Raw genomic sequence first — 26,486 nt, 5'->3', positions numbered from 1 at the left:
TACCCTTGCTTCGTCATTCAAGCTTTTGCGTTTGTTTTTCTTTTTCTATTGTTTGAATTTTTTTTAATCCATCATTCCAATTCTAAAATTTAGGAGCCAAAAAAATGAACTTCTCACGAAAAAACGTTGTTTTTTTGGCTTCATCGCTTCACTCAAACCAATTTCTTTTTCTCCCAAGCTGTCTACGGTATTCAAAGCTTTCAAAAATTCAAAGGGAAAAATGATGATTTTCATGAATCTATATAAAGTGTGAATAAATACTACATAAATCGGAAAACATTTTATCCGGATTTTCTTTTCACAGTCCTGAGGGCCTCAGCAAGGTGGCGGGGAGAACCTTTCTGGGAGGTGAGGGGAGGGGAGAAGGGTTCGAAAATTTTCAAGCCAAAATAAACATTTCAAGAAGTGCATTTCACCAACAATGGACGAGTGAGGTTTATCAGTTTCAATAATTGAAAGTGTTGCGACCTCTCCTATTTTTGAATAATCTGAAAAAATATCGTTTTTTTTTCTTTTCTTGAAACTTTTGAAAGTTTAAATGATAAAATTCGTCCAAGCGAAGCGAGGTTAAAAGCAGGGATGGAAAGGTGAAAGATGAAACTTTTGGCTTTAGCTTTCAGCTTTCAAAAATCCCAAACTTCCTCAGCTTTCAGCTTTTAGCTTTCAGCTTTCAGTTTTTCAATTTTTTTTAAATTAGGTGAATAGAAAGAAAAATGAAAACTCACAATCACAACGAAAAAAAAAACACGAGAAAACTGAAACTTGAGAAAAGTAAAATGTGAAAATTAAAAAAGAACTTAAACAGAAACTGAACCAAATAAATTTGTAAAAAAACTGAAAGAAAGCTGAATAAATAAAGCTTTTGGCTAGAGCTTTTAACTTTCAAAAATCCAAAACTTTCTCAGCTTTTAGCTTTTTTAGCTTTCAGCTAGCTTTCTATTCCTGCAGGTTAAAAGTTTTTGAAAATGATTTATGGAGCTAAACAATATATGTAACTTATAGTCAACTTTTTATGGTCAAAAATGAAATTTCTGGTCTTGACATTTTCTTTCAAATTAAGGAATATGTATCTATTTTCCTAGAAGTTTTTAAATTTGGGAAATGAAAAACAAATCAGCTTGAGAGGTAGGGATGGCGGTCCTAAGAACAATCTGGATCATAAAGGATCGGATCGAGATCAGGTTCAATTTTTGTCTCTGCCTCTTTGTGATGATTTTGGCATAAATTTACATAATTGGCTACAGAAATCGAGACACACAGAATGGATTGAAAAGTTTCTTTGCCTTTGAACCTCGGAGGGTCGTGAAATTGTGAACAGATTTGTCTAAAAAATACCAGATTTTACCCTTGAAGTAGGTATTTACTCCTGAAATTTCAAGTTGTACTATATAAAAAAAATCGTAAGTAAATCTTCCCTCTTTTTTTTTTTTTTTTAAATTTAAAAAATCCAATCCTAATGTGACTAAATGGACTCAAATAAACGAGCCAAAAATTTCAATTTAGAAATCTGAGGTCCACTCCACAGTTTCCCGATAGGTAATTTCAATTTTTTCTCAATTTTTCAAATCTTATTCAGGATTCAGAATTGCTCTTCAACTTTGAAAAGCTGTATAACAATTGGAAAAAATGCATTCAGTGATTCAAGCAATTCCTATAGATATTAATGTTTCGAGAACACTTCTAATTATTTTTAAATGAAATTTTCTTCTTTTTTTTTTAAAAAAAAACTATTTTCGAAAAAAAAGTAAAAATGACCCGGGTACATAAGTGGAAATTGATCAAATTTCTTTTTCAAGTTTTTAAAAGTCCTACAAAATGTCAGAAAATTATTTTTGAAGTTTTAACACTCGCAAGGTAGGTATTAAGAATCTTTTGATTTTTATTTCTATAATAAGCTTTTGAAAGTTGAACTTGATACCTATTTAAAAGTTTATTTCATTCAATCTGAAAATGACTACAACACGTACGTTTTTTTTCCGCAAGTTTGGGAAAGCTTGACATAATGTCAAGAATTTGATGACAACTTTTTTTCAAGGGTAGATAGTGTGACTGAAGGGCGAAATGAAAGTTGAGCCTGGGGTAGTCGACTTCAAAGCATTTCCCCTAAAATGGCCGCATCTTTGAGTCTTTCCATCTCATAAGATCTAGTATGATGATGTGACTATTCTTCATTCCTGTACTTTCCTCAAAGTTCAATCACTTGCTGTAATCAAGGCCTAAAGTTTCTCGAAATTAACTTGACCGACCTTCTCTTCTCATGCTCTCTTCGCCCTCCAATTTATTTTTTATTCTACTTTTTTTTTGAAAAATAAATATGAATTTTTTACATCGAGCAAATGTGTGACGTTTTTAAAGCAACGACAGCTTTCTCGATATAATTGATTAAAATATTTCTACCCGTTCTCCCTCAGCAAGTGTCACCCCTTCTGTCGACTTTGAAACCCTCGGCAAGATGGAAATTAAACTTTCAGCTTTTCTAAACAATTTCTTCATTTCTGAATGGAATTCAGAAATCACTGGGAAAATTAAAATCACTCGAGTGCTAAATATCAGCTCCTTTCCCAATTGATGTAGTAGGGTAGGTTGCAAATTTGTTCGGGGTAATTTTAAATTAACTCGGCGAAAAATTGAAATAAAGGCTCCAATACAGACTAATGAGAGGCGAGGCATATACCTGTCTACATTTCATGTGAATGCGATTGGAATGCATTCTAACCAAGCAGGTTATGTTATGGTTGAAATGACAAAATAATGCGACATCGCGTAAGAGTATACTACAAAATACCTAAGGGTGCTAGTGTCCGGCTTGTAGGACGTTTAGTCATCGAGCTGGTTATGCTCGGGTACCTTAAATGGCCCCATACTCGGCGGTGGTTTTCGCGGCTCGACTGTGGCCCACAGAGCCCAGCACAGCGTGCGTATAAACCAAGAATAAAAAAATTTAAGCGACATCCATTCAGCTATCGGCTCTCGCTTCGTATAGTCGAATAATACCTAGTAGCTGAAGCTGGAGTAGTAGTGGTGGTGGTGGTGGTTGACTTTGGTAAATGTATGTATAGCTGGTTAGCGCCTGGTACCTCTATCGCGCCGATATCTCATCAAAGAACAGGAAAAACGCGGCAGCTGTCACCGGGTACGTAATTTACGCGGCATAATGACTGCGTTGGCGACTTCCAAAGGCGAGGTGCGTACTTTCTTGACATGACGACAAACGATAAAAACCACCACCGCCGAAGAACGCGGAGAAACTCTTCTTGGGAATGCGATCTCGACGCTGGTTTCCGCAACATATTAAAATGACTTAAAAACCGCAGTCTTCTTACATAAACCTCTCTCATGTATCTCCGCGGGGAGTTTTTTTTCCTCCTCGGCGAGAAGGGAGCGGTGTGGGAGCAGTGCGAACGCGGGGACACGAGATGTGCACTGTGATCCCGAAGGCCGAAACCGTAGGTGTTTTTCAATCGATCCCAAGAGGGTGAGCGATGTTTAGGGTTGTTTTGACAGCATCCCGGTTACAATCATGTAAACCAATTGATTACCTCTTCACGCTTCCCATACACATAAAGGAATTGGTGCGCGTTTTTCGTAATTGAATAGCGGATTTTTTCTCTTTGTTGCTTTTTCTTATAATATGTATACGTACCTATATCCTGGTCACAATCACACTCACACACCTAATTTTATCTACCTCTATCCTGGCTTAATACCGGCCTATGTTATCTTTTATTTCGTTCTATCGTACTACGAGTACAAAAACCACGCCTGTCCAAAGAATTTTTTTTTACTCTATTTTAAGAGCACATGGACAGTGTGTGTGAGATTGTGAGATTTTCGCCAAGAATAGAAAGAGAATATATATCGCTGGATGCTGCAGGAATTTGATTTTTCTATTCATATACCCCGACCCGCGATACACCTTTCGGTTTTTATTCGCTGTTTCGAGAGAGTCGCGCCTTTATACTCGTGGATGCAGGCCTATATAGGTACCTATGTATATCGATTTCGCGTGCGACTTTTGTATCTATTTAATAGGTATATTGTACCTATACGACTTTAATCCCGTGTAATTTTTAACACTATGAATAGCATTTTTAGCCTTTAACGAGATTTTTTCATCGAGTAGTTTGTCCTTCCTACATGCTCTCTGCTGCAGGTCTCCCCTATTATGTTGGCAATGATGCTGGTGAGGGTTTTACGTGCTTTATTGTTGTTTTCGTATCTATATACCTGCCTATACTCTTGTTTATACGTAATTTGATTATAATTGGACTGATTTTTTTGAGTACTGAAGGAGTGAAGGGTTGCGTTGGAGGAGGTCTAACGAGCGAACCACTTCAACCTGTCGGCTTAGATTTCAATCAAACGATGGTACCTAATACCTATGCAGTTTGCGGTTTAGAATAAGTATTCAAAACATTTTGCTACCAATATTTCAGCTTCCTATATTGAATTCAATTTTTCAATTTTTTATTTTTGAATTATCATATTTATTTAGGTAAATAAAAAAATGGATATTTTCATATTTTTCGTCACGAAAATAAAGTAAATTTTCAAAAGCTTTCGTCCTCTCTGCAAATAGTGTGGCCAAAACCCGATCCCTTAAACCTGAACCTCGAAACTTGACATTATATCAGGCTATCACAAACTTGGGGAGGAAAAAACGTATTCTTGACTTTTCCAGTTAATTTGAATGAAATAAAATTTAAATATCGAGTTCAATTTTCAAGATCTTATAGAAATAAAAATCAATACCGAGATTCTTAATAAATGTGTTAAACCTTCAAAAATAATTTTCTGACATTTTTTCAGAATTTTAGAAACTTTAGAAGCTTGAAAAATAATTTCGATCAATTTCCACTTACTTTAAACTAATGTCAAACTTATCTCAGAAAGGAGACTTGACCCACGTTTTTTGTACATTACCAGCCATTTTTAGTAAATTACACTGATTTTTGGTAAATTACAGGTAATTTTTGATAAGTAGGTAGTTATACCTAGTTACATTAGGTTGATATTGGTAACTTTTGATGAATTACGGTTAATTTTTGGTAAATTACTGGTGATTTTTTTGGTAAATTCTGGTAATTTTTTTGGCGAATTACTGTATAAATTTGTTGGAAAATTACTAGTAATTTTTGGTAAATTTTTTGGTAATTTTTGGTAAATTACTGGTAATTTTTGGTAAATTACTGGTAATTTTTGGTAAATTACTGGTAATTTTTGGTAAATTACTGGTAATTTTTGGTAAATTACTGGTAATTTTTGGTAAATTACTGGTAATTTTTGGTAAATTACTGGTAATTTTTGGTAAATTACTGGTAATTTTTGGTAAATTACTGGTAATTTTTGGTAAATTACTGGTAATTTTTGGTAAATTACTGGTAATTTTTGGTAAATTACTGGTAATTTTTGGTAAATTACTGGTAATTTTTGGTAAATTACTGGTAATTTTTGGTAAATTACTGGTAATTTTTGGTAAATTACTGGCAATTTTCGGTAAATTACTGGCAATTTTTGGTAAATTACTGGCAATTTTTTTTGGTAGATTAGGATTACTGTTAATTTTTTGGCGAATTACTGGTAATTTTTGTTGGTAAATTACTGGTATTTTTTTGGTAAATTACTGGTAATTTTTTTGGTAAATTACTGGTAAATTTTTTGGTAAATTAATGGTAGTTTTTTTGGCAAAATACTGGCAATTTTTTTTGGTAGATTACTGGCAAGGATTTCCAGCCAATCATCGATTAGCTTTTGGCTATCAGCATTTAGCTTAATTTTTTATTAGCTTAAATAAAGCTGGCTATTGGCTGGCTTTTGGCTCACGAAAATAAAAATACATGTGACCCCTCAAAACACTTGTTATAATGAGTAGATGATTTTTAAAGGACAATTTCATTTCTGTGGTGTCAGTGAGTGTAAGACGTGAGTTGTGAGTGAAAAAAAATATAAAATATTATGGAAAAAAAATTTTTAATTGAAAAATTTGAAAATCACTTCAAGTTTATTAGTTTTTGACTATTAGCTACTGGCTGGCAATTTTTCATTAAGCTGGCTTTTGGCTATTGGCTTAAATACCATTGGCTTGCATCAGCTATTGGCTGGTTGAGTGGCTGGAAATCCCTGATTACTGGTGATTTTTTGGTAAATTACTGGTAATTTTTGATAAATTACTGACAACTTTTTTTGATAGATTATCTACTGGTGATTTTTTTTTTGGATTTCTTGGTAAATTACCGGTTTTTGCTGGTGAATTGCTGGTAATTTTTGTAATTTTTAGAAAATTACTGCCTACAGGAAATTTTAGGAAAATGAATATTGTCAACTTTTTAGCCTAAAACTTGGGAAAAATCCTGTACATTCCTATCAATGAAGTTTCAGTTATCAATTTCATCATTAAGTTGAGAGCATGATTTCCCTGACAGACGAGACTTGCGTTCCATTTTTCCTCATTTTTAAACGAGGCTCGAGAGCTTTTCTACAAATATAACCTGTTGAAATTTGAGGCAGAGGTTTTCATAGAAAACTGAAAGTGCAATTTTTGATACCTCACGAAAACAGTTTTGAATCCGTTTTGCTTAAAGTAGAGTTGGTTATGTTTTATTAAAAATCGACGAAGTGAAAAATAAGAATCTCTCTCCCTCACTCAGATTCTCCAATGGGAAATGAATTTGGTTTTTCAATTGCTGGAGTTACAATTATGGGTTCAAGATTTCGTCGTTGAAATTTTGTATAAAATCGTAAGACCCTCTGCAGAAACCTGGTCGGACTGACGGAGAATGGCTCAAAATTTAAGATTAAATTTGTTATTTACAAAATAATGAAACAGTCTAAACGTTGTATTTGATCTCATTGCTTTTATGCAAGGGAATAAAATTGTTGGGAAACCAAAAGGCAAAAATTAGCCAAATCCAGCGATCAAAATTTTTTGAAACCGAATATCAAAAAATTCGCCATATCCAGCGATCAAAATTTTTTGAAACCGAAAATCAATAATTTTGCATGTACTTAATTATTTTGAAAAATATTTTGAAAATTGTCAGATACCTATCATTGTTGCAGTCCATCGCCCAAATTTAGAAGGAACATCTGATTGAGTTCTTCTCAAGTTTTGCGGTTTTTGACTCCGTAGATTTCTTTTTTGAATTTTTATTTGATTTCAAAATCTTCAAGTTTCAGTATTTTTGAAAAATGGAGTCTACTTATGAGAAGAAGGGCAGTACAAGAAATCAGCTGAAGATACTTTCACCAACTTCGAATAATAAAATCAAATTGAAATTAATGTACTATACCTACCTATTTGATTTCTAAAACCGTTTTCATTCCTATATACTATCTTATATAGGCACTCCTCAAAAAATTTCCCTCTCATTTTTTCTCAGCTTATCGTAATATTTTGAGAATTATTATTGAAATCTGGTTGTAAGATTGCATAAACTGTTTTCAAAAATTTTCAAATAGAAATTGAACAATTTTTTCATGTACTCGTACTTATATACCTACTGCAAATTTTTAAATGCAAGTTTCATTTTGGTACCTATTTTGATTTCTTGAAGAATTATCAGCAACTGTTTAAAATTCTTTGAACCGATTTAAGGAATTCATTTTTTCAGCTGGACATATCTAAATCCTATTCACACACGATGTCATAATATCTACTTATATTTGAATTCCAGTTGATTTTAGGAACAACCTGTGGCCAACCCTCTTTAGAATCTTCTCACCAAAAGCACTTTTCATTTTAGAAAAATGCAAAATGAATCAGGTCATTTCGTAATACCCCCCCCCCCCCCAATAAAGGCACCTAAAAGTACGAGTATCAGGACTTCTTGGTCACACTGTATAGAATGTTTTATGACACCCAGACACCCTCGTTCAGGCTATACAATACAAAAAAAATCATCTACCCTTGTCGTGTTAAAACAACGGAAGCAGTGAAGAGAACACGAAAAAAAAGAATTCATAAGATGAGTCTCATATGTAATCTACATAGATAGACATACCATTCAACCAGCAACAGGTAAAATAAAAGCTATAAGGTGTACCTATATTTCGCATTTAAACTCGAAAAAGTTACGAAACCCTGAAAGGGAAAAAATATCTTAACACGATTTTCCATTTTCTTATTCTTCGTACAGCAGGTTATAGTCTATACTCTTCTTCTATCACTACCTATACATCTTTTAATGTTCTTATCTATATATATACCTTACCTGCACATATACTCCCTCCGTGTTTTAATAACTCTTATTATACTCCATTTTAAAAGCCATAATTTCAAAAGAGGACGTAAAACCGAGATTTACGAGTCGTCCATTGCCCTTGATTCGCTTCCCCGTGTTCGGTTTTCTCTACACCCCGCTCACCGAACCCATCTATCTTTTTTTTCCAATCCTTATTTTATGTGCAGAGTTCCAATTCTACACAAATTTACAACGTGTTTATTTTATTTACCTACCAAAGAATAAAACACACTGGTAACAGAATTCTTCCTCCTTTTATTTTTTATTCGCCCATTTAAAACCGAGAAGCTCGCTGAGATTTCTCACAATATTAACATTTATTAGTCGCTTTTATCTGATGCGCGGTTCATCTATCATCAAAGATAAAGCAGCGCGAAAAAATTTCGATTTGTGGTCAAATTCGAAATTTTTATTGCAGTTTTTTCTCACGTACCTCTACCTACTACATTGGACCCTTGTAGAGTCAGTGTGGGTTGGTTTTAGTAAAGTGTAGTAGGTCGATATTATGTCCCCTCTATACCCCTACCAGAACGATGGATAGAATTTATTGCGATTTGATTTTCTGATTTATTCGCGTCTAACGTGGAATTTTCTTTTAATGGGTTTTTAAACTGTTGAAAAATAATCATTTGCATATCAAGATATTCGCTTGGAATGCGTATGAAAGAAGCATTTATGAGAACTCTGGTGTATTTTCAAATGTGTAGGTACGATTCGAAATCGAGACAAGGTTGCAAATTCATTTTGTTAGAAATTATTCGCAGGTGATAGAAAGCAGGACTAGGGATGGGTATAACCAGCTAGTTCGTTGAATAGGTGTTTAAGAAAGGGGGGAGGAAGAATATGTATCGTGAATATGAAAATTCCATAACATCCTTCTATGCACAATTCATGCATTTCCAGATTTTTAAGGGGGGAGGGGGTGTGAGGACAGATGAGGCAGACGTCCAACTCGTTGGGTATATGAGTTCAAACAAGAAAAAAATATGTTTCCCAATTTCTAGTACGTTCAAGCCCATCAATGTTGCCACTATGTCTACAGATCTCATTAAATATAAATTTTTCATCGTATATGATTGATGAGCTATAGCAACTTATACAAAGCTAATTATCCAATAAGCTCTCGCTACTTATACCCTGTATTGCCTTACTACAATAAAAGATAAATAAAAGAATTCCACTCGTTTTTTTTTTCAGAGATGCAAAGAAAGACTGAACACATTAGCAGTCAGCGTAATGAACTTATGGCCGGGCGTTCGACTGCGTGTAATCGAGAGCTGGGATAGCGAAGGATCGCACCATCCGGAATCCTTACACTACGAAGGACGTGCGGTCGATATCACGACATCGGATCGAGATTCCTCCAAGTACGGCATGCTAGCGCGTTTAGCCGTAGAAGCTGGCTTCGATTGGGTTTATTATGAAAGCAGATCTCACGTACATTGTTCCGTAAAGTCAGGTAAAATGTACGCAATCGGCATTCTTTTTGAATCTGAGTGTACTTTTAATTAATCGTAGTCATTAGTTTTAATTAATTGGGAGAAAAAAAGATTCTAACCTTCGCGGTTGATCGGTCAACGGGTATAGCGCGCTTCCGTGCGCGCTATGGGAATGATTTACGAGAGCTCGAACAATAAATCCCCCATTCAAGACTACCTACCTACCGTATAGGTACACAACACATACAAGATACATATAAGCATATTGATCTATTCAAACGATTCGTCTTTCTCGACGACTCGCGAGACAAAATTACGCATCATTTGTCAAAAGTCGTCATAATTTTAAGCTACCTACAGCCTGGTCGCGAATGACCATGCTATTATGGTTTGATTTTTACACAACTTAATGAACTTTTCACGGTAGGTAATATTTAGCCAAATGTAAACGCCAACAGGTTACCTATTAGTTGTTGAATTAAAAAGAATCGTATTTCATTCAACAAGCAATAAAAACTGGTTTAAAAGTTGTTCAATTTAATAAATTAAAGATAACAATTTAACGAGATTGTAAAGTCACTATAAAAGTTTTACGAGTACAAATTATTATGCTAAAAAATTCACACTGTAACGCCGCCGTGCTCGCGAAACAAGATAAATACCTAAAACTAAACACATACGTGCGATCGGAATCGGAACCTCGAAATATTTCAGAAATTAAAACCAAAAAAAAATACAGCTAAATCTATTTGTATATAGCGATGTAGTAGGTATAGGTATTACAGAGAAAGATAACATTCGCGAATGCACCTTCATCCATATTATAGGTTTATTAGATAAAAAAAAAAAAATTAAAATTAACGTTGGATTCGAATAAAACACTAAGTTACCTATTTTTCCTTGCTTAAAGGATTAAATTATGAACCAGTTTTAAATATAAACTCGAGAATTAAGTACTACCTGAAATAAAACTCAAGCTAAAGGAATGTTAACAGAAGCGTGTATCGTGTGTAGTATCAAATTAAAAATTAATTTAATAAATATAAAACTGGTTAACGACACTGAAACGGATTAAAGTGTACATAATGGACAGAAAGGTGTTTTCTGTGTTCATTTGAGTTTGGTTTTGTTTCATTTCTTGGGAACTACTTGAGTGAAAAAATGAAAGCAACAGACTTACTTACTGTGAATTAGAAAATCACCTATAGGTATAGGGGGTATATCTATACTCAAATGTGACTCAAATGCTGTATAAAAAAGAGTTTCATTAGAGGTGTAAGTACTTATTTAGGCTATAGGTATTGCACTTTAATTTTCAACATTTCATTTTATTGATAATTATAATTTTCAATAAAAGTGAAATTTTTTTTGAAACTACTAAAAATCTAGAGTTTGCCTACTTTTGAAGATCTCAATCTAAAAATTCACCGTTCTAGAAAATTTTTTGTTGACAGATTTTAAATTAAAAAAAATAAATAAATAAAAATAGTGAAATTGAAATTTAAAATGTGAATATTGCGAAGGAAAACAATTTCTTCAATTTTTTCCATCGACCAGGTCAAATAAGACAACCCACCTTAGTTAGTACTCCTCTAATTTCGAGTAAAAATGAGCTTTTGTAGAATTATTCAAAAGGACGTCGCAATTTACCGAGATACGTCAAAAAATTCATCAAAAAATATACTTATACTTATTTGAGTTATTTAAAAAAAAAAAAAAATGTTGATGAAATGACCGGAAATTTTTTAAAATTGATTCTGTGAAAGAATTTAAAAAATATCAGGGATGGTAGAAGTTTTAAAATAAAACTTAAAGCTTTCGGTTAGGCCTCTTTATCGAAATTTTATAATCTCAACTTTTAATTTTGGCTCTTAGCTCAGTTGATTTTTATGGCTAGTGTTTGGCTATTTTCAGCGTACAGCGTTTTTGAATGATTTTGTAATCTTGTGGCCCTTTGCTGGCTACATTTTAAGTCAGCTTTCAGCAATAAAATTTCGGCTTCATTTGGCTAAAATTTTCCCAACTTACAACATACAAAACATTTTTCAATAAAAAAAAAAAATGAAAAAATTGAAAAATTTCTAAAAATAAAATTTGAAGATGAAATTTGAAAAAGTTTTTATATTTTTTAAAATTGATAATCACTTATTCGAGGTTCAAATTCAGAAAAAAAACAATTAGGTAGAAATGGTGGAAATGCTAGATTATGCTTTTAGCTGGGAATTACTCAACCTAACTCAACAATGAAAACTTTCAGATTTTGGCTTGGTGTCAGAATTCGTTCGGCTTTCGGCTTTCAGTTTTAATTTTCTGTCAACTGTTCATCACTGCAGAATAGGTATTTTTAGGATCAACTTTGAATTTTCAATCATTCAAATTAATTGCAAAATTATTTGTAGGAATAGAAATCATCTCAAAAAAATGCAACATTTTTTCAATAAAGGTTTTTACAATTTTTACAGTAGACAGAACTATCAAGATAGGAGCATAGAGGGAACAAAGGTTAGAATTTTTCTTTTTCCAGCACCTCGTTTTCCAGGTGGACTTGAAAAAGAATGGCTCTTGATGAATGAGAAGGGGAGGGAAGGGGAATTCGTTAAAAAGCAAATTGTAATTCAAAGACTAGAAATTTTGATTAGGTTGGTAGGTACAAGAGGTAAATTATGTTCAAAATTATAGTAAACAAAATTAATTTGAATAAAATAGAAAACAAAATTGCGAAATTCTCAGAAAATTTTTGAACTTAAGCCCAGCTTTTCTATCTTGATGATACATTTTTTCCTCTGCCTACTGTGTTGAAGCAAAACAGGTACCTACACCTAGTGAGCCAAATTATTCTCTTGTCTATGATCGATGCAGCCTCCGTGTCCTCAAATCACTTTATTAATAATATTTCTGCGTGGTCAAATAGATATCCATTCTGTGTTTTACAACATTAAAACTTAATAATGTACCTATGAAGCTAAACCATAGGCCTATACACATCGTACTCGTGTTTCAATTTTGCATAAAATTTCATCTATAGACACCTCATCATCAATACAGATCACTTCATAGATATAAATAGGCGGGCCATGACATAAAACAAAAATTACACGGTTTCATTCAAAATGTACTTATATTGATTAAAAAGTTCACTTTCGATCATTTAAAAATATTTTCATTGCCCAAATGTAAGACACACGTCTTGTAATATGAATAAATTTTGCATAAAATTATTACAAAGCTTGAGGGATGTACGCCCAACCAAACCAAGAAACTAAACCCTTCTCTTCTTCCTACAACCAATGATTTTTTTTCTTCAATAATAAAATACAATTTAAATCATCTATACCCGGTCAGATACCTGTGCATATTGAGCTTGCAATAATGGATTTCAAGACCAATTTGCATATTTACGAGTATATTTTTGAGCCACCATTTAGCCTATGAAGTGCTTGTGCTGGTCGATTAACCGGTGATATGTTTAGACAATGACATTTACAAGATGAAAAATTAATTTTCTACCTTGTAAATACTTACATATTATAGTTTCCAGCAGTTTAAATGTGATTTGTAATTTTTGTATTGGTGAAAAAATATGTATTGGAAAATTAATCTCTAATTTATCATTATTACCATTATTCGTGTACCTATCTAGGTATACTAGTAGGCCCCATGGTATCTACATCTCTAAATGCATTCATTCAATCTTTCACCGTATTAATGTTACAAAAAGATGGATATGTTTTGTCGAGATGAAGAAAAAAAAAACTCGCTCTAGAAAGAAAGAATGAAAAAGAAAAAAAAAGCTACATGAATTGACAACTAGTCAGCAAAGGAGTAAACATTTCTGGAACATAAACGAACCGCCATATTAATGGTGTTATCAGGTTCTAAACTTCGAATATACATAACTAATTCGTATTAAACGAATTTTAACAGCATTAGAGTGCCACACACATTCAAAACAAACGTGCATTATAAATATAAAAGAAAAAACAACGTAATGTCGATGGTGGAAGCTGGTTAAAAATCTAGTTATCGGGTTCCCAAGTTGAAGACACTGTGTGAAATGGTTGCAGCATCGATTAGCCGGAATGCGCTCACTGTAACAAGGAATATTGTTAAAAAAAAAAGAACGCTGTGTCGGTGAACACTCCTGATCGTATCTCGCCCAGTGAATTATTACTGTACATTCGCTTAATGATCATTCTTGTCGAATCCTGCTGTGATTTCTGACCAGCGGCCTGAATTATAATCTTCTTTTTTGCCATATTAAACGAACAGATTACACGATTCTCTTAAAAAGGGAATAAATCTTCCGACTTCTGATTTATACAATACATCACTTTGTTTCTATTCGAGTTTACCTTTCTTTTTTTTTCTTTTTGCTTTTTTGTGACTCTTTATATTTATTTTATTTTTTTTCCTCTCTATTTGTTGGATGTAAGTTTATTGTCGAGACCTTTATTGCTCGTAGTAACCTAGTTTATTACAGACCAGTAGGTATTGGAAAATTTCGGCGGTTGGGTTTATGATGTGATGGTACAGATTAATTGTTTAGAGCTTCTGTTCGACTTGGAAGAAACGTAAAATTTTAGATTCTTTTCCCACGGTTTTATAGTTACTACATTTAGATATGTAGGTACGTTGATTTTAAGTTGGCAATTCAAGTGATCGTCGTACGAAGTGAACTGGTATCTGAAACAAGAAAAAAAATAATTGCGTATGACGTATTCACAATTAATGTGCAAATCATAAAATTTTATTTAAAAAAAAAAAAAAAAAAAAAAAAACGTTCAGAAAAACTTTAACTCCTTCTAACCATCGAATATACTAAACGTAACATCATCGAGTTGAAAAAAATGCATAATCTACAATAAACAGGCGAACAATCCAACGTATTACTCATCGTTATAAGTGAAGATTCTGAGCACTATAATCATCAAATATTCTTTATAGGTTCAAGTGTTGCAAGTTGATACAAAAAACTCAGTTAATGAAAACAAAGAAGTTGAAATTATCACTCGAGTTGATTGAGAAAGAAAGAAGAAGAAAAAACCTATATAGATAGAATTAGTTGTTGAGAAAATAACGCATCTAAGTACAGATCATTTTATAATTGCTTAAGCCATCAAAAATTCTTGACCCGTTTTGTAAATGTAACCAGTCCAAGACCTGTTACACGCATTCACATACATAAAAAAAACCATCGGTAGTTTACATTATTACTGACAGTAACATATACAACACAATACATAAAAATAATCTCTTAAAAGTACTCGACAAATACCAATTGAATGAAACATCCATATTCATGATTTTGAAGAAAAGAGTTTGTTTGTTTCTGCCTAGTGCCTGTGCCTTCTCAGTCGATGGTCCGCAGTCGGCTCGAAGACTTGCCCAAAAATGAAACAAAGAATGTGCAATATCGGTCGATATAGTATTTCTATTTTCGAAGGTGCGAGAAGTTGAATAAACAAAACCTTTTACTCGGACGCTAACTTGTTATGTCAACTGAACGAGAACCATTTTAATGAAAAGTGCCAGTTCATTCTTTAAAGCCGTCACTTTACACAGTGGGGAGATGACAAAAAGAAAAGGCGAAAGGAAAACGAAAGAGGCCGAGGTTTATTTTAGTTCCGTACGTTCATAATCGATGATAAACACCTTTAGTTTACTTTTCCCACAAAGTTAAACATTGAAACACGTTACGATTAAAAATTCTTTTATTTTCAGCTTGCTTTTTGGATTTTTAAACACGTCTTCCTTTATTCTTTTACCTAAATGAAAAATTTAAAACAAAAATCGTTTCGAGTAAAATTAAAAAGTAAACTTGGAATAAGTACTTATGTACCTACCTATCTATACTTACGGTTTCTTTAATGGGGTTTCCATTTGTTCGACTATCGTATTACATACCTATCTACCTACTTTTTTATTTTTTTAATGACTAAGCGAGCTAATGAAGCAAATTTTATTGCGCTAAAAGTACATTCTTTCATTATACCTATTTAATTTTTTCGCTTTTTTATTTTCGAATTGGTTATTATCTGAAAGCTATAGAATCTAACGAATGTTTTTTTTTTGTTATTCTGTTACAGAAAGTTCACAAGCTGCAAAATCATTAGGATGTTTCAACGCAAACGATACGATCCTACTGGAAACTGGAGAAAGAATACACATGTCTCGTTTAGAAATCGGAGACCGCGTACTAACTTTAAATTCCGAAGGAAATCTCGAGTATAGTCCAGTGCTGATGTTCATGCATCATAGTCCGAAACAAGTATCTAGATTTTTGAAGATCACCTTGCATTCTGGAATGAATATTACCATTACTCCTTCGCATTTGATATTAAAATGGCAAAAACCTAACGTCACCATGCTCCACAATGCCATACCTGTTTATGCTAAAGATGTCGACGTGAATGATCAACTGCTGATACGCGGCAATGACTCTCGTCGACAATTATTTGTAGATAGAATTATTAATATTGAGGTAGTTTACCAAACCGGAGTATACGCGCCGCTTACGGAGACCGGCACAATAGTGGTTAATGATGTAGTCGCATCTTGCTACGCGGTGATCTATAGCCAAAGACTTGCTCATTTAGCATTCGCTCCGATTAGAGTTTTCAATTCGGTTGCAACTAGTTTTAATAATTTTTATGATACTATGACTAAAGCAGTCAAAACGAAAAGTCAAAGTAGTACTTTAGCTGTTAGGCAAACCAGACATGCCCCACAACCCCAAAATGGCATTCACTGGTATTGTAGATTTCTTCAAAGTATCGCTGATTACGTCGTACCGAGTAATTTCTTCATAGTTGATTGAAAATCCTAACATTTTCCATCTTATATACTTAATCTGAAAGCTAATCACTTCGGTTAATTCAAATGTATCCTACTTGAAAAAATCCACCTATCTATGTTTTCGAACTCGTTGTAATTTCCTTTCTGTACTGTGTGTTCGTAACACAATGAAATATTCCTAGCCAGTGATTGGATTTCGAACAACGAATAAAACCCATTGGAGAAAGTATTACATTTAAAAACCACTAAGGCTGTGTTCATTTATAAATTAATAAATAAATTTGTTATTTTTAAAATATTATTCCTTTGTAATTTAAATTTTAAAAATTAAGTATGGTTTTGTTTTATTATACGTATGCATACAATGTATACCATGTTTCGTTATTTTATTATATTTTTTTTTGTTTATCTAACGTTAAAAGAGTATCTAAAAAAGTACATCGAAGCTTGCTTTAAATCAGATCAAGTTCCCTGTTACAGCGATGTAATTCATCCTTTTGTATTCCTCACCTTTATGATTAAACAAGTAGATATGTGATTTATTTTTTAGAAAAAAAATTACGAATTTTAATGGAAAAAATGATTTTAGGATCTGATTGATCATTAACACCATATTATACGTAAATAAGTTTATTATACTGTAAACTTTTCAAATTTTCTTTGCATTTATTGAGTTTATTTGTACAAATGTGTAAAGGATCGATTAATTGTAAATAATGCCATTTTTTTCTATGTTTTTGTAAATTGTTAACGATTTACTCACTTTTTGCCCTCCTTTCTCTTTATACGTTTCCTTGATTTTGTATACATTTGTATTTTATTGAAAATAAGTATTTATTGTTTGAACTGAACGTCATCGAATTTAATAATGTGCATTTAACTATATGTGGTATCATGTAATGATTTATCGTCGAAAAATCAGCTTTAAAATAACGAAATCAAAACTAAAGTTTTGTAAGAACAAAATAAATGTTTTTTAACAATTGAAACCGAGTTATTTTTATTACGTAGAAATAGACAAATTTTTCACTTAGGTATACAGATCAATTAATATTAGAATAAAAATCACAATGGAATACTTCATCACTGAGTTCGATTAAATGCGATGAAACGCGCGTACGATGATGTAATTAATCGTTGATTTCAGCGAATCTTAGGATAACTTCCAGAGTAACAGGATTAGTAGGATCGGTTATCAATAATTTCGATCCATTGATCAAATTGAGTTCTTTGAGCGTTTTCTTTAAATTATCTCTAGTACGTTCTTCGATGCTTGGCACAGTTGACATGTACAACGTGCGATTTTTACCTTCGAATTCGGTAACAATACCAGGACTTTTCATTTGATATTGACCGGTGCTCAGTAATTCGATGAATTCGTTTAGTTTTATTCCATCGTGTGATACGTCTACGTATTTCGGTCTCGATGCAGGACTGCAAACTAAACAGTCGTCTTTTCGTTCTGCTTCGTAAGAGTACGTGTAAACTCCATCGACATCGTTGAAAACCATGTAATTATTTAAAGTGGAACAGCAACTAGTAGCTAGTTTGAAAGCTTCTGTAACGCAGACAGCGGCGATCACAGCATTCGTAGAAGCTACAGCGGGGATAATGTGTTTAACAACACCCTGCACTAGTCGGTAAGTGACACCGTGAATACCTGTAATGAAAATCAAACGATAAGTTGAAAAAAATCAGGTAAGGTGATTATAATAAAATGATCAATACGAACCGAATTGAGAAGCTCGTTCTTGAGCTTTTTCATAAATCCAGTTCACGTGAGTCGGATCATCTCCATCGATAGCACCCTCAAACGGTTTCTCTTTGGGCCACTGGAGTATTCGAACATATTCTATGCAATGTTCTGGTAATCGTGGAGTACTTGCAATCGTACACAGAGGATACACTATCTGAAACACGAATTACGTATTATTACAACAAACTGAAACTAAAACACCCTACAATGAAGACAAATGATCAAATTTCAAAAAACCACACACACCTGCGGAGGAAATAAATCCAGCGTACATTCTATACAAGCAGTAATACCGGGTAAAATAATCCTAGCGTTTCCTTTAAACCCTTCGGTACCTCCGTCGATGATTGGAATCAACGTGCTTTGATCAAGTTCACCGTTATCATCGTAACTCAGCATAGATATCAACATGCCATTAATCCATCTTCTAGCAACGATCGAATCTAAACCGCAGATGACTAAATTAAACTGCCTGTAGAAATCTTCGTCGAAATCTTGTATTTTGCAATAATGTGCCACAACATTGCAGCCAGGGATTCTCTTATTAATGAAACTCGCCGCTACTTCGGCTTTCGGTTTCCCAATATCTTTTCGTCTGAATAAAAATTGACGGTTTAGATTTGATAAATCGATGGTATCCATATCGATAACGTGAATGTCTCGGAAGCCCATCATTCCTAGGTTTTTCAAAAGTTCACAACCCAAACCACCGGCACCGATGACTAAGATTTTACACGAGTTTGATATGAAGTTGAAGATTTCTGGACTAGGTTCGAATTCCGGGTGACAGAATGGACCGGCTCGTTCTAATATCTTTTTCAGGTAAGAATACCGTCTCGTTTTCGATATTCCATCGGCGTTCATTTTGATCAAAGGTGAATACTATCTGTAAACAAGAAATAAGATTGTATTATCCGGCTTTTGTTAGATGATGACTAGTGAAATAGAAGTACGAACTTGGTAAAGATGGAGTAGTCCTTCAGAGTCCGGTGTAATGTTTCAAACAAGTTGAAAGTAACCTAATACACAAAAACTGACATTATTACTTCTGAAACAATTTCGATTTAACAATAGAACCAAGATGAAATCGTGAAACTTTCGAAATTCTCAAAACTTGCAAAATTGTGAATGAATTTTTTTTATCAATAAAAAATTGTTGTGATAACTTTGACTATATATACATGGACTACTATCTTCATTGTTGCCGATGAAGCCGAAGTAATAGAGGTACTAGATCGGGAGCATCGGGAATTTTCATGCGCGCGCAGGAATCCCACCCACCCTCGCACCTTCCAATCACGGTGAACCACGGAGCGACGAACACCCTCCTACGTTCCAACAACCGCTACGCTCGTTGCAACGAAATCTCGCGCATGCTCAGAGCCCATGTCCCGATCTAGTACCTCTATTGCTTTGGCTTCACGATTCCCATTCAACAACAATAGGAGATAGCAGTCCATTGACTATATAGATATACTACGTATATGGACTGCTGATTCTTATCAATTTAACGTTGGTTATATGGAGAAATCATGTAAGCAGATTTTCAAAAGTCCACTCAACGAAAAACGGTGTTCGTTGCCTGAAAACGCTGCTCATTGGCTCTCACAGTACGGAACCTTGGATGCGCGCGTCACCTCGCGTCATCCTCGCATACAATTGCACGTAATCTTCGACTGAAACCCTGGTTTTTGTTGCGTGGACTTTTATGTTTACATTTTACACTTTGATAAGGGTTAGCAGTCCATATACGTAGTATATCTATATAGTCAAAGTAGCAGTCCATGTATATATAGTCAAAGTGTGATAAAAAATTTTCGAGACCAGTGTTGCTAAAAAGAAAATCTTGCTATCAACATTGGTGGTTCACTATAACACGAAAGATAACCTTATTTTAAAATTTTATAATTTTAATAACTTGAAAAATAAGTGAAATTCCAAAATTTTTGTAAAAATAATCTTCAAACATGTTTAAAAATCAATTTTGTTGAACAAAATCTTCATTACATGCTGTACTTTTTGTATCAATTTGAATGTAGTGGTAACATTGAATAATCATTCTAAACAAAGATGAAAGTCAAAAATTTCATTTTTTTTAGCGGGAAAGGAAACGAAAACAAACTCGAAAAATGGAAAAATTCCAATAAATTTCAGAGTGTTTATATCATTTAAATTTAATTATCATACTTTGGATAATTTCTTTCGTTTTTTAAAAGTAATATACGTTTATTTGAACTTAGAAACGTTGGTCGTGGCGATGAAATAATTCCTTTTGAAATGTAAAAGTGCTGGCGTTTGTGTTATCAATACTTTGTCTAAACTTGATCATTTTGCCATTTTTCATAATCTCCTTCGTGTTCTCTTTGAATAATATCAATTCAATTCAAAAATGGTTTCCGAGGAACTGCTCGAAACAATCCACAAAATTGAAAAAGAAGAACTTTCCATCGAACAAACTCTTCCACCAAAATACCTGTTACCATTTATCAAGGATACCCAAGTGCTCTACATTTATAAAAAGGTAAGCTCGATTTAATCGATTTTCAAAATATCAAACTGACTTTATTTCTCATAGAACTATTTATTTTCAGAAAAAAGTCGTAGAAAGTGAACCAGAAGATGTTCACAATCAATTCAAAACTCCTTTCAGCGATGATACTCTGGAAGGTAAACTCTAAATCTGTATAGTTCTATCAAGTGAAATGTGGTTACATAATCGGTTTCAATTTCAGAATTGGATTTGACCGGTCAACCCCTGGAATGTCCTTTTGATGCGGATGAGACTACTCGGTCAGACAAAATGATTGTTGAAAAACGAGAACAAGATGATAACTGTCCTTTGACTCTACGAAAAGCCAGGTAATTCTATTTTTTTGAACGCATATCACCTTGAAATACTCTAATCGACAAATGCAACTTTACAGAGAGATTCTTTCGCACCTGAATTTAAGCTCCGAGTTGGCTGTTCCTGTTTTTATTCTGACAGATGGAACTGACAAAAGTCGAACTATTCTGTTGGGTTCTGCGAGAAAAGAAGGATGGTTTATTCGATCTTGGGTCACTGTCGAAGATTTCTCTCGTGATTCAAATGCCATGACGAGTATCGAAAAGATGATCGAAAATCATAATAAAATTTCGCTAATGAATCCTATTCATGTAAGTGTTTTTAAAAATTATTTCAACGAATCGTCGTTATTTTGATGAGCTTTATTTTTTCTCAGACTGATTCTGAAGTTCATGCTAAATACATCATCGAATCGACTAGCGAATGTGATGTCACGTTTTTGAAAAGTTCCGCTGATCGGATGGAAGTGAATTTATCGTGGAAAACACCTACTTTTACGATACCTTTAAACGAAACATCCGTAGAAATTGTGAGTTTATTGATTTATTTTGCATCTGTAGCTAACGAAAAGATAAAAGAAATAATGCTGTTGTCATTTTTCAGACCATCGATTGCTGTATTGCGAACGAAGAAAGTGAAATTTCTCATCTATGGGATCAACTGACATTGCTGTATGATTATCTCGAAATGATCAAAGCCTGCAAATCAGATCTGAGTGCCAAAGGGCCATATTCGAGACATTCCGTCGATTTACCCAGTTTGGAACCCGTAAATACTCCTACTTTTATGATTAGTAGAATCACTTTTCAGAAATTTCCAGAACTGACTTTAATAATTTTTCATGCTATAGGAGGTAACTCGAAAAATACCCATGAAGGATACCCTTACTCAATTATTGCTCGAAGCTAATCAAATAACTGGTATTTCGTTAACTGGTCGAAACGCTGATTTCGAAAAGAAAACACTCGAACAAATCGTGCAAGTTATAACGAGTGAAAAAAAAGAACAAGAATTCACAGACAGATTATGGAATCTCTTAATTGGTGAATTTTTTCATAATTCGAATTACTCTACCGCAGTTTTGTGTTGAGAATTACTAACACTGAAATTATTTTTCATATACAGGAAGTTCTGCATACGAAGAAATACGATCATGTTTCGAAATAGTTTGCCAATATGTCAGAAATGGCGCTAGTAAACCATACGTGAGTGAATTTAATTCAAATTTTCAATAAGCTACGTTACTTCAGGTTTTTCTCACTTAAATGTTTTAAAATTCCAGATAAAAACCACGAATATCACTAGACTGGCTCATGTTCTTCGTATATGTCAAAGTAATCCGTCACATTCCGAGCTGACTTTGGAATCCTTGGAATTGCTGGTAGAAATAGGTATCGAGAAACTCAAAAAGGAATACATCAGCGTATACTTATTGGCTAAAATCGCTTCTTCGGAACAATTACGTATTCCGTCTCTACCCAAGTGAGTCATTAACTCGTACCCGTAACCTTCTCTTCATAATTTTCCCTCCAAATTTGTAATCAATATCTACGATTAATTTTCAGATTTTCCGAAGTAAATGCCGCAGATTGGGTCGATCATTGTTCTAAATGGATCACTTGGCTTACCAGAGTGCATATCGTTCTGCAATTGATGCTGGTCACAGAAAATGTTATGAAAACTAAAGCTTGCATAATTCCTTTAACTGCTCTAACGCTTCAGCACTATTTGAGCGAAAAATCTCCAATTCAGGAGTTACCAAATCCTCGAACGATTAATTCTCAGTCATTTACCACACCGGTTAATACCAGAGATTTGCAAGATTTATTAAATAAGTGAGCTTCTAGCGTTTTCAATATATTTTACAATTTTTTTATTTTTATACTTACATTGATTTATGTTTTTCAGCCGCAAAAAAACTCCATTCAATTCATGGACGTTGACCTTACGTTCGACGAAACCTAGCAAAGAAGTGATTAGCATTTATCACCGTAATATGGATGAAATTTTTCCTTCGTTTGTTTCTGCAATTGGTAATTAATTTCTTTCTGGAGGTTTCATTTTATTTGGAGGTGTCTAACTTGAAAAATTGTGTTTCTTTTTCAGATGATTTTGACGAAGATAAAAATACTTCGATACATTTGTCCAATTATCATTGTTACGATTTTCATAGCGTTTCGGATAAATTATTATGATACTTTGATTAGGTAAGGTTCAATTTTTATTATGTGAATTTGATGAAAATTATGAAGAAAATTCAATCAATATTTCTTCATTTTAATATCTAACAAGGGAACCTCTTGAGGTGTCACACTCCGATTTGAACGGGAACCGCGATTTTTGAAAAGAGCATAGTCTAAAACCCCAAAACCAAATTTTCAGATGCCCAAGTTCATTTTTAGATTTTTGGCGAATTTTTGAAAATTTAAAATTGACGGTTTTTGGCGATTTATGCGTTTTTTAAAAAGTACCTACTTGATCAGTAAAAATGGTCAAAATAAGTCCCAAAACTAATATTAATTACCCAAATCCAAATTCCACAGTTTCCAGCCATTCTGAAGCCTCCAGCGCGATTTTTCAATTTCTCCAGAATTTTTAATTTGCTCCAGAAGGCGTGAATATGAAGTTGGGCAGCTAAAAATCGAGTTGTATATTACACTCGACCTATTTAACGAGTTTATCCACATTTCAGACGATTCTGGAAGGGACACCTCAAGAGTGGTTTTTTGACCAGCTTTTTTCCAAATTAAAAAATCAAAAGATAACCGTTTGTGAAGAAATGTTTGAAGTTTGTGCGAATCGCTGTATTTCTACAAGAACTACCCCCCCCCCCGCAGCGCAAATTCTACCATTTCAAGCCGTTTTGGAGTAAGAGCGATACCTCAAAAAACCACTCTTGAGGTGTCACTCTCAAAATCGGCTCAAATGTAGATAAACTCGTTGAACAGGTCGAGTGTAATATACAACTCGATTTTTAGCTGCCCTACTTCATATTCACGCCTTCTGGGGGTTAGTTTTGGACAAAATACAGCGATTCGCGTAAATTTCAAAAATTTCCACACAAACGGGAAACTTTTGATTTTTTGGATTTTTCAATTTTGAAAAAAGCTGGTCTAGAAGCCACTTTTGAGGTGTCACTCTCAAAATCGGCTCAAATGTGGATAAACTCGTTAAACAGGTCGAGTGTAATATTCAACTCGATTTTTAGCTGCCCAACTTCATATTCACGCCTTCTGGAGCAAATTCAAAATTCTGGAGAAATTGAAAAATCACGCTGGAGGCTCCAGAACGGCTGGAAATTGTGGAATTTGGATTTGGGTAATTAATATTAGTTTTGGAACTTATTTTGACCATTTTTACTGATCAAGTACGTACTTTTTAAAAAAAAGCATAAATCGCCAAAAATAGTCAATTTTGAATTTTCAAAAATTCGCCAAAAATCGAAAAATGAACTTGGGCAGCTGAAAATTTGGTTTTGGGAGTTTTAGACCATGCTCTTTCCAAAAATCGCGGCCCCCTTCAAATCGGAGCGTGACACCTCAAGAGGTTCCCTTGTAAGTATATTTTTTATATTTTCACCTCGTAAAGTTTTTATTAAATATTTTTTACAGATTATGAAAATGAAAATTGCCAGAAATGAGGAGCTAAGGCTACAACGATCAAAGCATTCCAATACTCTCAACTTGAATCACCTCTACTTTCTTGTATCGTCCTCTGAAAAAATGCTCTTTTGTTATAATATTTTTCTCAATAGTTTTTTCATGTGAAATATTTTATTATTGATATATTTTTCATCACTTTCAAGTTGAATTAGATTTTTTTTATTCTCTCAATTGCACCTTCAATTTTTCATCGAAATACATTATTATCAAATTCAAGATTTCAGATTCGCTCAGAAAGTTCAAAAAATATTTATTTTTTATACCTCACAATCTCACATGACATGGAAGTAGATTTCAATTTTTTTCTTCAACTGCCTCAAAAATTTCGCTGGCGCTTGACAACAAATAAACAATTTCAATTTTCTCTCTCTCTCAAAATCTTTGTAAAATCTCAGTTAGGCAAAAAAAAAATCAACAATTAAATATCATAATTTTTAATTACTACACGACACGAAAAAAAAATATTTAAAAATCGAACATCTAACTGACACTATTCACTACTCATATGTAACAAAACAATGTTTAAAAAAAGAGAACAATCTTTTTAAAAAGTTGGTAAATTGCAGTAAAAAAGTAAATATCACAGGAGATAAAAAAAAAATCATAAATCTAAAATAACAGAGTAACAATAACAACATTTTCATTACTATATAATGATCTGCGCTCTAAACGCCGAGTACATAACATTAGATACAATTAAACGAAAACCTGAATCAATTCAATTCACACACACACAAAAGAAAACAATCTAACAAATAATTCTGACTAAAAAAATAATAAAAATTCGCCAATAACGAAGCTTTTACTATAAACGCGAAAAAATAGAAGGAAATTTTACATCGTTAATTCAAAACGAACGAAAGAAAACAACGAATCCATTCATCGTAAAGTGATGCCTTATAAAACGCTTAGGCGTTGGTTTTATTCTCGAAAAACAAGCAACAAGTTTTCTTTTTTACGATTTTACCCGCAATCGTAGCACTTTAAAATGGTAACTTTGAGCGTATATTTGTACTGAACAGCTTTGGCTTTGATTTATCTCAATCTATACTAACGCGGATTTTTTCCCAATTAAATATCCTCCTCGAGTCGTTTTTTTAAAAAAAATACACCAATTCGTTATTTTGAATTTCATTATAAATAGAAAGGAACATGAATGTAGGTATTTTTCAAGATGAAAATACAGATTAGAAACGATAGGAGGGAGTGAGAAAGATAGACGGATACAGATAGGGAAATTGAACCCCCCCTTTTAAGCTTTATATTACGCTCGATGGTAATTTATCTAAAGGTGGTACGTGATTTTTTTGCCTGGATAAAGTACCAGCGCAATTATTAGATTTACCGTTGAAATTATTACTATCCGGGCACCCGCTGTTGATTAATAAATCCTTCAATATGGCAACACTTGCGCCATTCGAATCCGATTGCGGTTTCGCATTATGCACGTAACTCAGACACGTTCGCCCTTCGTGATCGACTATTTTAACGTCCGCGTTATGCTGCACAAACAAACGTTAAATTTAATTAGTTAAAAAGGCAAACCTAAGCTTTCTCATTTAGCGTTGTTATTTTATGTATTTCATCGCGGTAAATGCGACAGAATAGAACTATCTGCGCTGATTTACAACCGAATAGGTATATACGAATTGCGACTCGCATTAAGCAGGTGATCAAATTAACGAGATATTCAGTGTCGTTAAAAAGGGAGGAGAAAATAATATACATCATTTCTACATTTAAATCGCG

At 33.5% G+C, this 26,486-nt stretch overlaps 3 protein-coding genes across 4 annotated transcripts in view; 1 reads left to right on the top strand and 2 right to left on the bottom strand.

Moving 5' to 3' along the window:
• Positions 1 to 24,908, top strand: part of LOC135845187 (uncharacterized) — a 69,418-nt gene extending 44,510 nt beyond the window's left edge. The window contains exons 3-20 of the mRNA XM_065363653.1: positions 9,438 to 9,699; positions 15,766 to 16,494; positions 17,622 to 17,794; positions 17,907 to 17,949; positions 18,000 to 18,114; positions 20,601 to 20,751; positions 20,822 to 20,897; positions 20,963 to 21,089; positions 21,155 to 21,386; positions 21,452 to 21,604; positions 21,679 to 21,843; positions 21,926 to 22,118; positions 22,201 to 22,280; positions 22,358 to 22,557; positions 22,641 to 22,910; positions 22,984 to 23,108; positions 23,182 to 23,282; positions 24,687 to 24,908. Of these exons, the coding sequence (XP_065219725.1) occupies positions 9,438 to 9,699; positions 15,766 to 16,494; positions 17,622 to 17,794; positions 17,907 to 17,949; positions 18,000 to 18,114; positions 20,601 to 20,751; positions 20,822 to 20,897; positions 20,963 to 21,089; positions 21,155 to 21,386; positions 21,452 to 21,604; positions 21,679 to 21,843; positions 21,926 to 22,118; positions 22,201 to 22,280; positions 22,358 to 22,557; positions 22,641 to 22,910; positions 22,984 to 23,108; positions 23,182 to 23,270 (3,183 nt within the window). The 3' untranslated portion in view covers positions 23,271 to 23,282; positions 24,687 to 24,908. The remainder of the gene's footprint in view (positions 1 to 9,437; positions 9,700 to 15,765; positions 16,495 to 17,621; positions 17,795 to 17,906; positions 17,950 to 17,999; positions 18,115 to 20,600; positions 20,752 to 20,821; positions 20,898 to 20,962; positions 21,090 to 21,154; positions 21,387 to 21,451; positions 21,605 to 21,678; positions 21,844 to 21,925; positions 22,119 to 22,200; positions 22,281 to 22,357; positions 22,558 to 22,640; positions 22,911 to 22,983; positions 23,109 to 23,181; positions 23,283 to 24,686) is intronic.
• On the bottom strand, positions 17,447 to 19,363 carry Uba3 (Ubiquitin-like activating enzyme 3). The gene is made up of 4 exons (XM_065361854.1): positions 19,188 to 19,363; positions 18,477 to 19,116; positions 18,207 to 18,384; positions 17,447 to 18,134 (listed from the first exon to the last, which is right to left on the bottom strand). The coding sequence occupies exons 2-4, from the start codon at positions 19,092 to 19,094 to the stop codon at positions 17,605 to 17,607; spliced, it is 1,326 nt and encodes a 441-aa protein (XP_065217926.1). The 5' UTR covers positions 19,095 to 19,116; positions 19,188 to 19,363; the 3' UTR covers positions 17,447 to 17,604.
• Positions 24,909 to 25,842: 934 nt separating the features above from the next.
• The window catches only part of CenG1A (Centaurin-gamma-1A), a 67,604-nt gene continuing 66,960 nt past the window's right edge, over positions 25,843 to 26,486 (bottom strand). For both annotated transcript variants that reach the window (XM_065361852.1, XM_065361853.1), the window contains exon 16: positions 25,843 to 26,239. In XM_065361852.1, coding sequence (XP_065217924.1) covers positions 25,997 to 26,239 — 243 coding nt within the window. In that variant the 3' untranslated portion in view covers positions 25,843 to 25,996. The remainder of the gene's footprint in view (positions 26,240 to 26,486) is intronic.

The sequence above is a fragment of the Planococcus citri genome, chromosome 4 (assembly GCF_950023065.1).
Source record: "Planococcus citri chromosome 4, ihPlaCitr1.1, whole genome shotgun sequence".
Classification (NCBI taxonomy): Eukaryota; Metazoa; Arthropoda; class Insecta; order Hemiptera; family Pseudococcidae; genus Planococcus; species Planococcus citri.
This window is presented reverse-complemented; position numbering and strand designations above follow the sequence as displayed.

What these genes read in the sequence shown, in the direction of transcription:
- Uba3 (XM_065361854.1), bottom strand. Translation starts at nt 19,094, where the DNA reads ATGAACGCCGATGGAATATCGAAAACGAGACGGTATTCTTACCTGAAA. An exon ending in TGGATTTATTTCCTCCGCAG is followed by an intron (nt 18,385 to 18,476) that starts GTGTGTGTGGTT and finishes TTCGTGTTTCAG; the next exon opens with ATAGTGTATCCTCTGTGTAC. An exon ending in AGAACGAGCTTCTCAATTCG is followed by an intron (nt 18,135 to 18,206) that starts GTTCGTATTGAT and finishes TTTTCATTACAG; the next exon opens with GTATTCACGGTGTCACTTAC.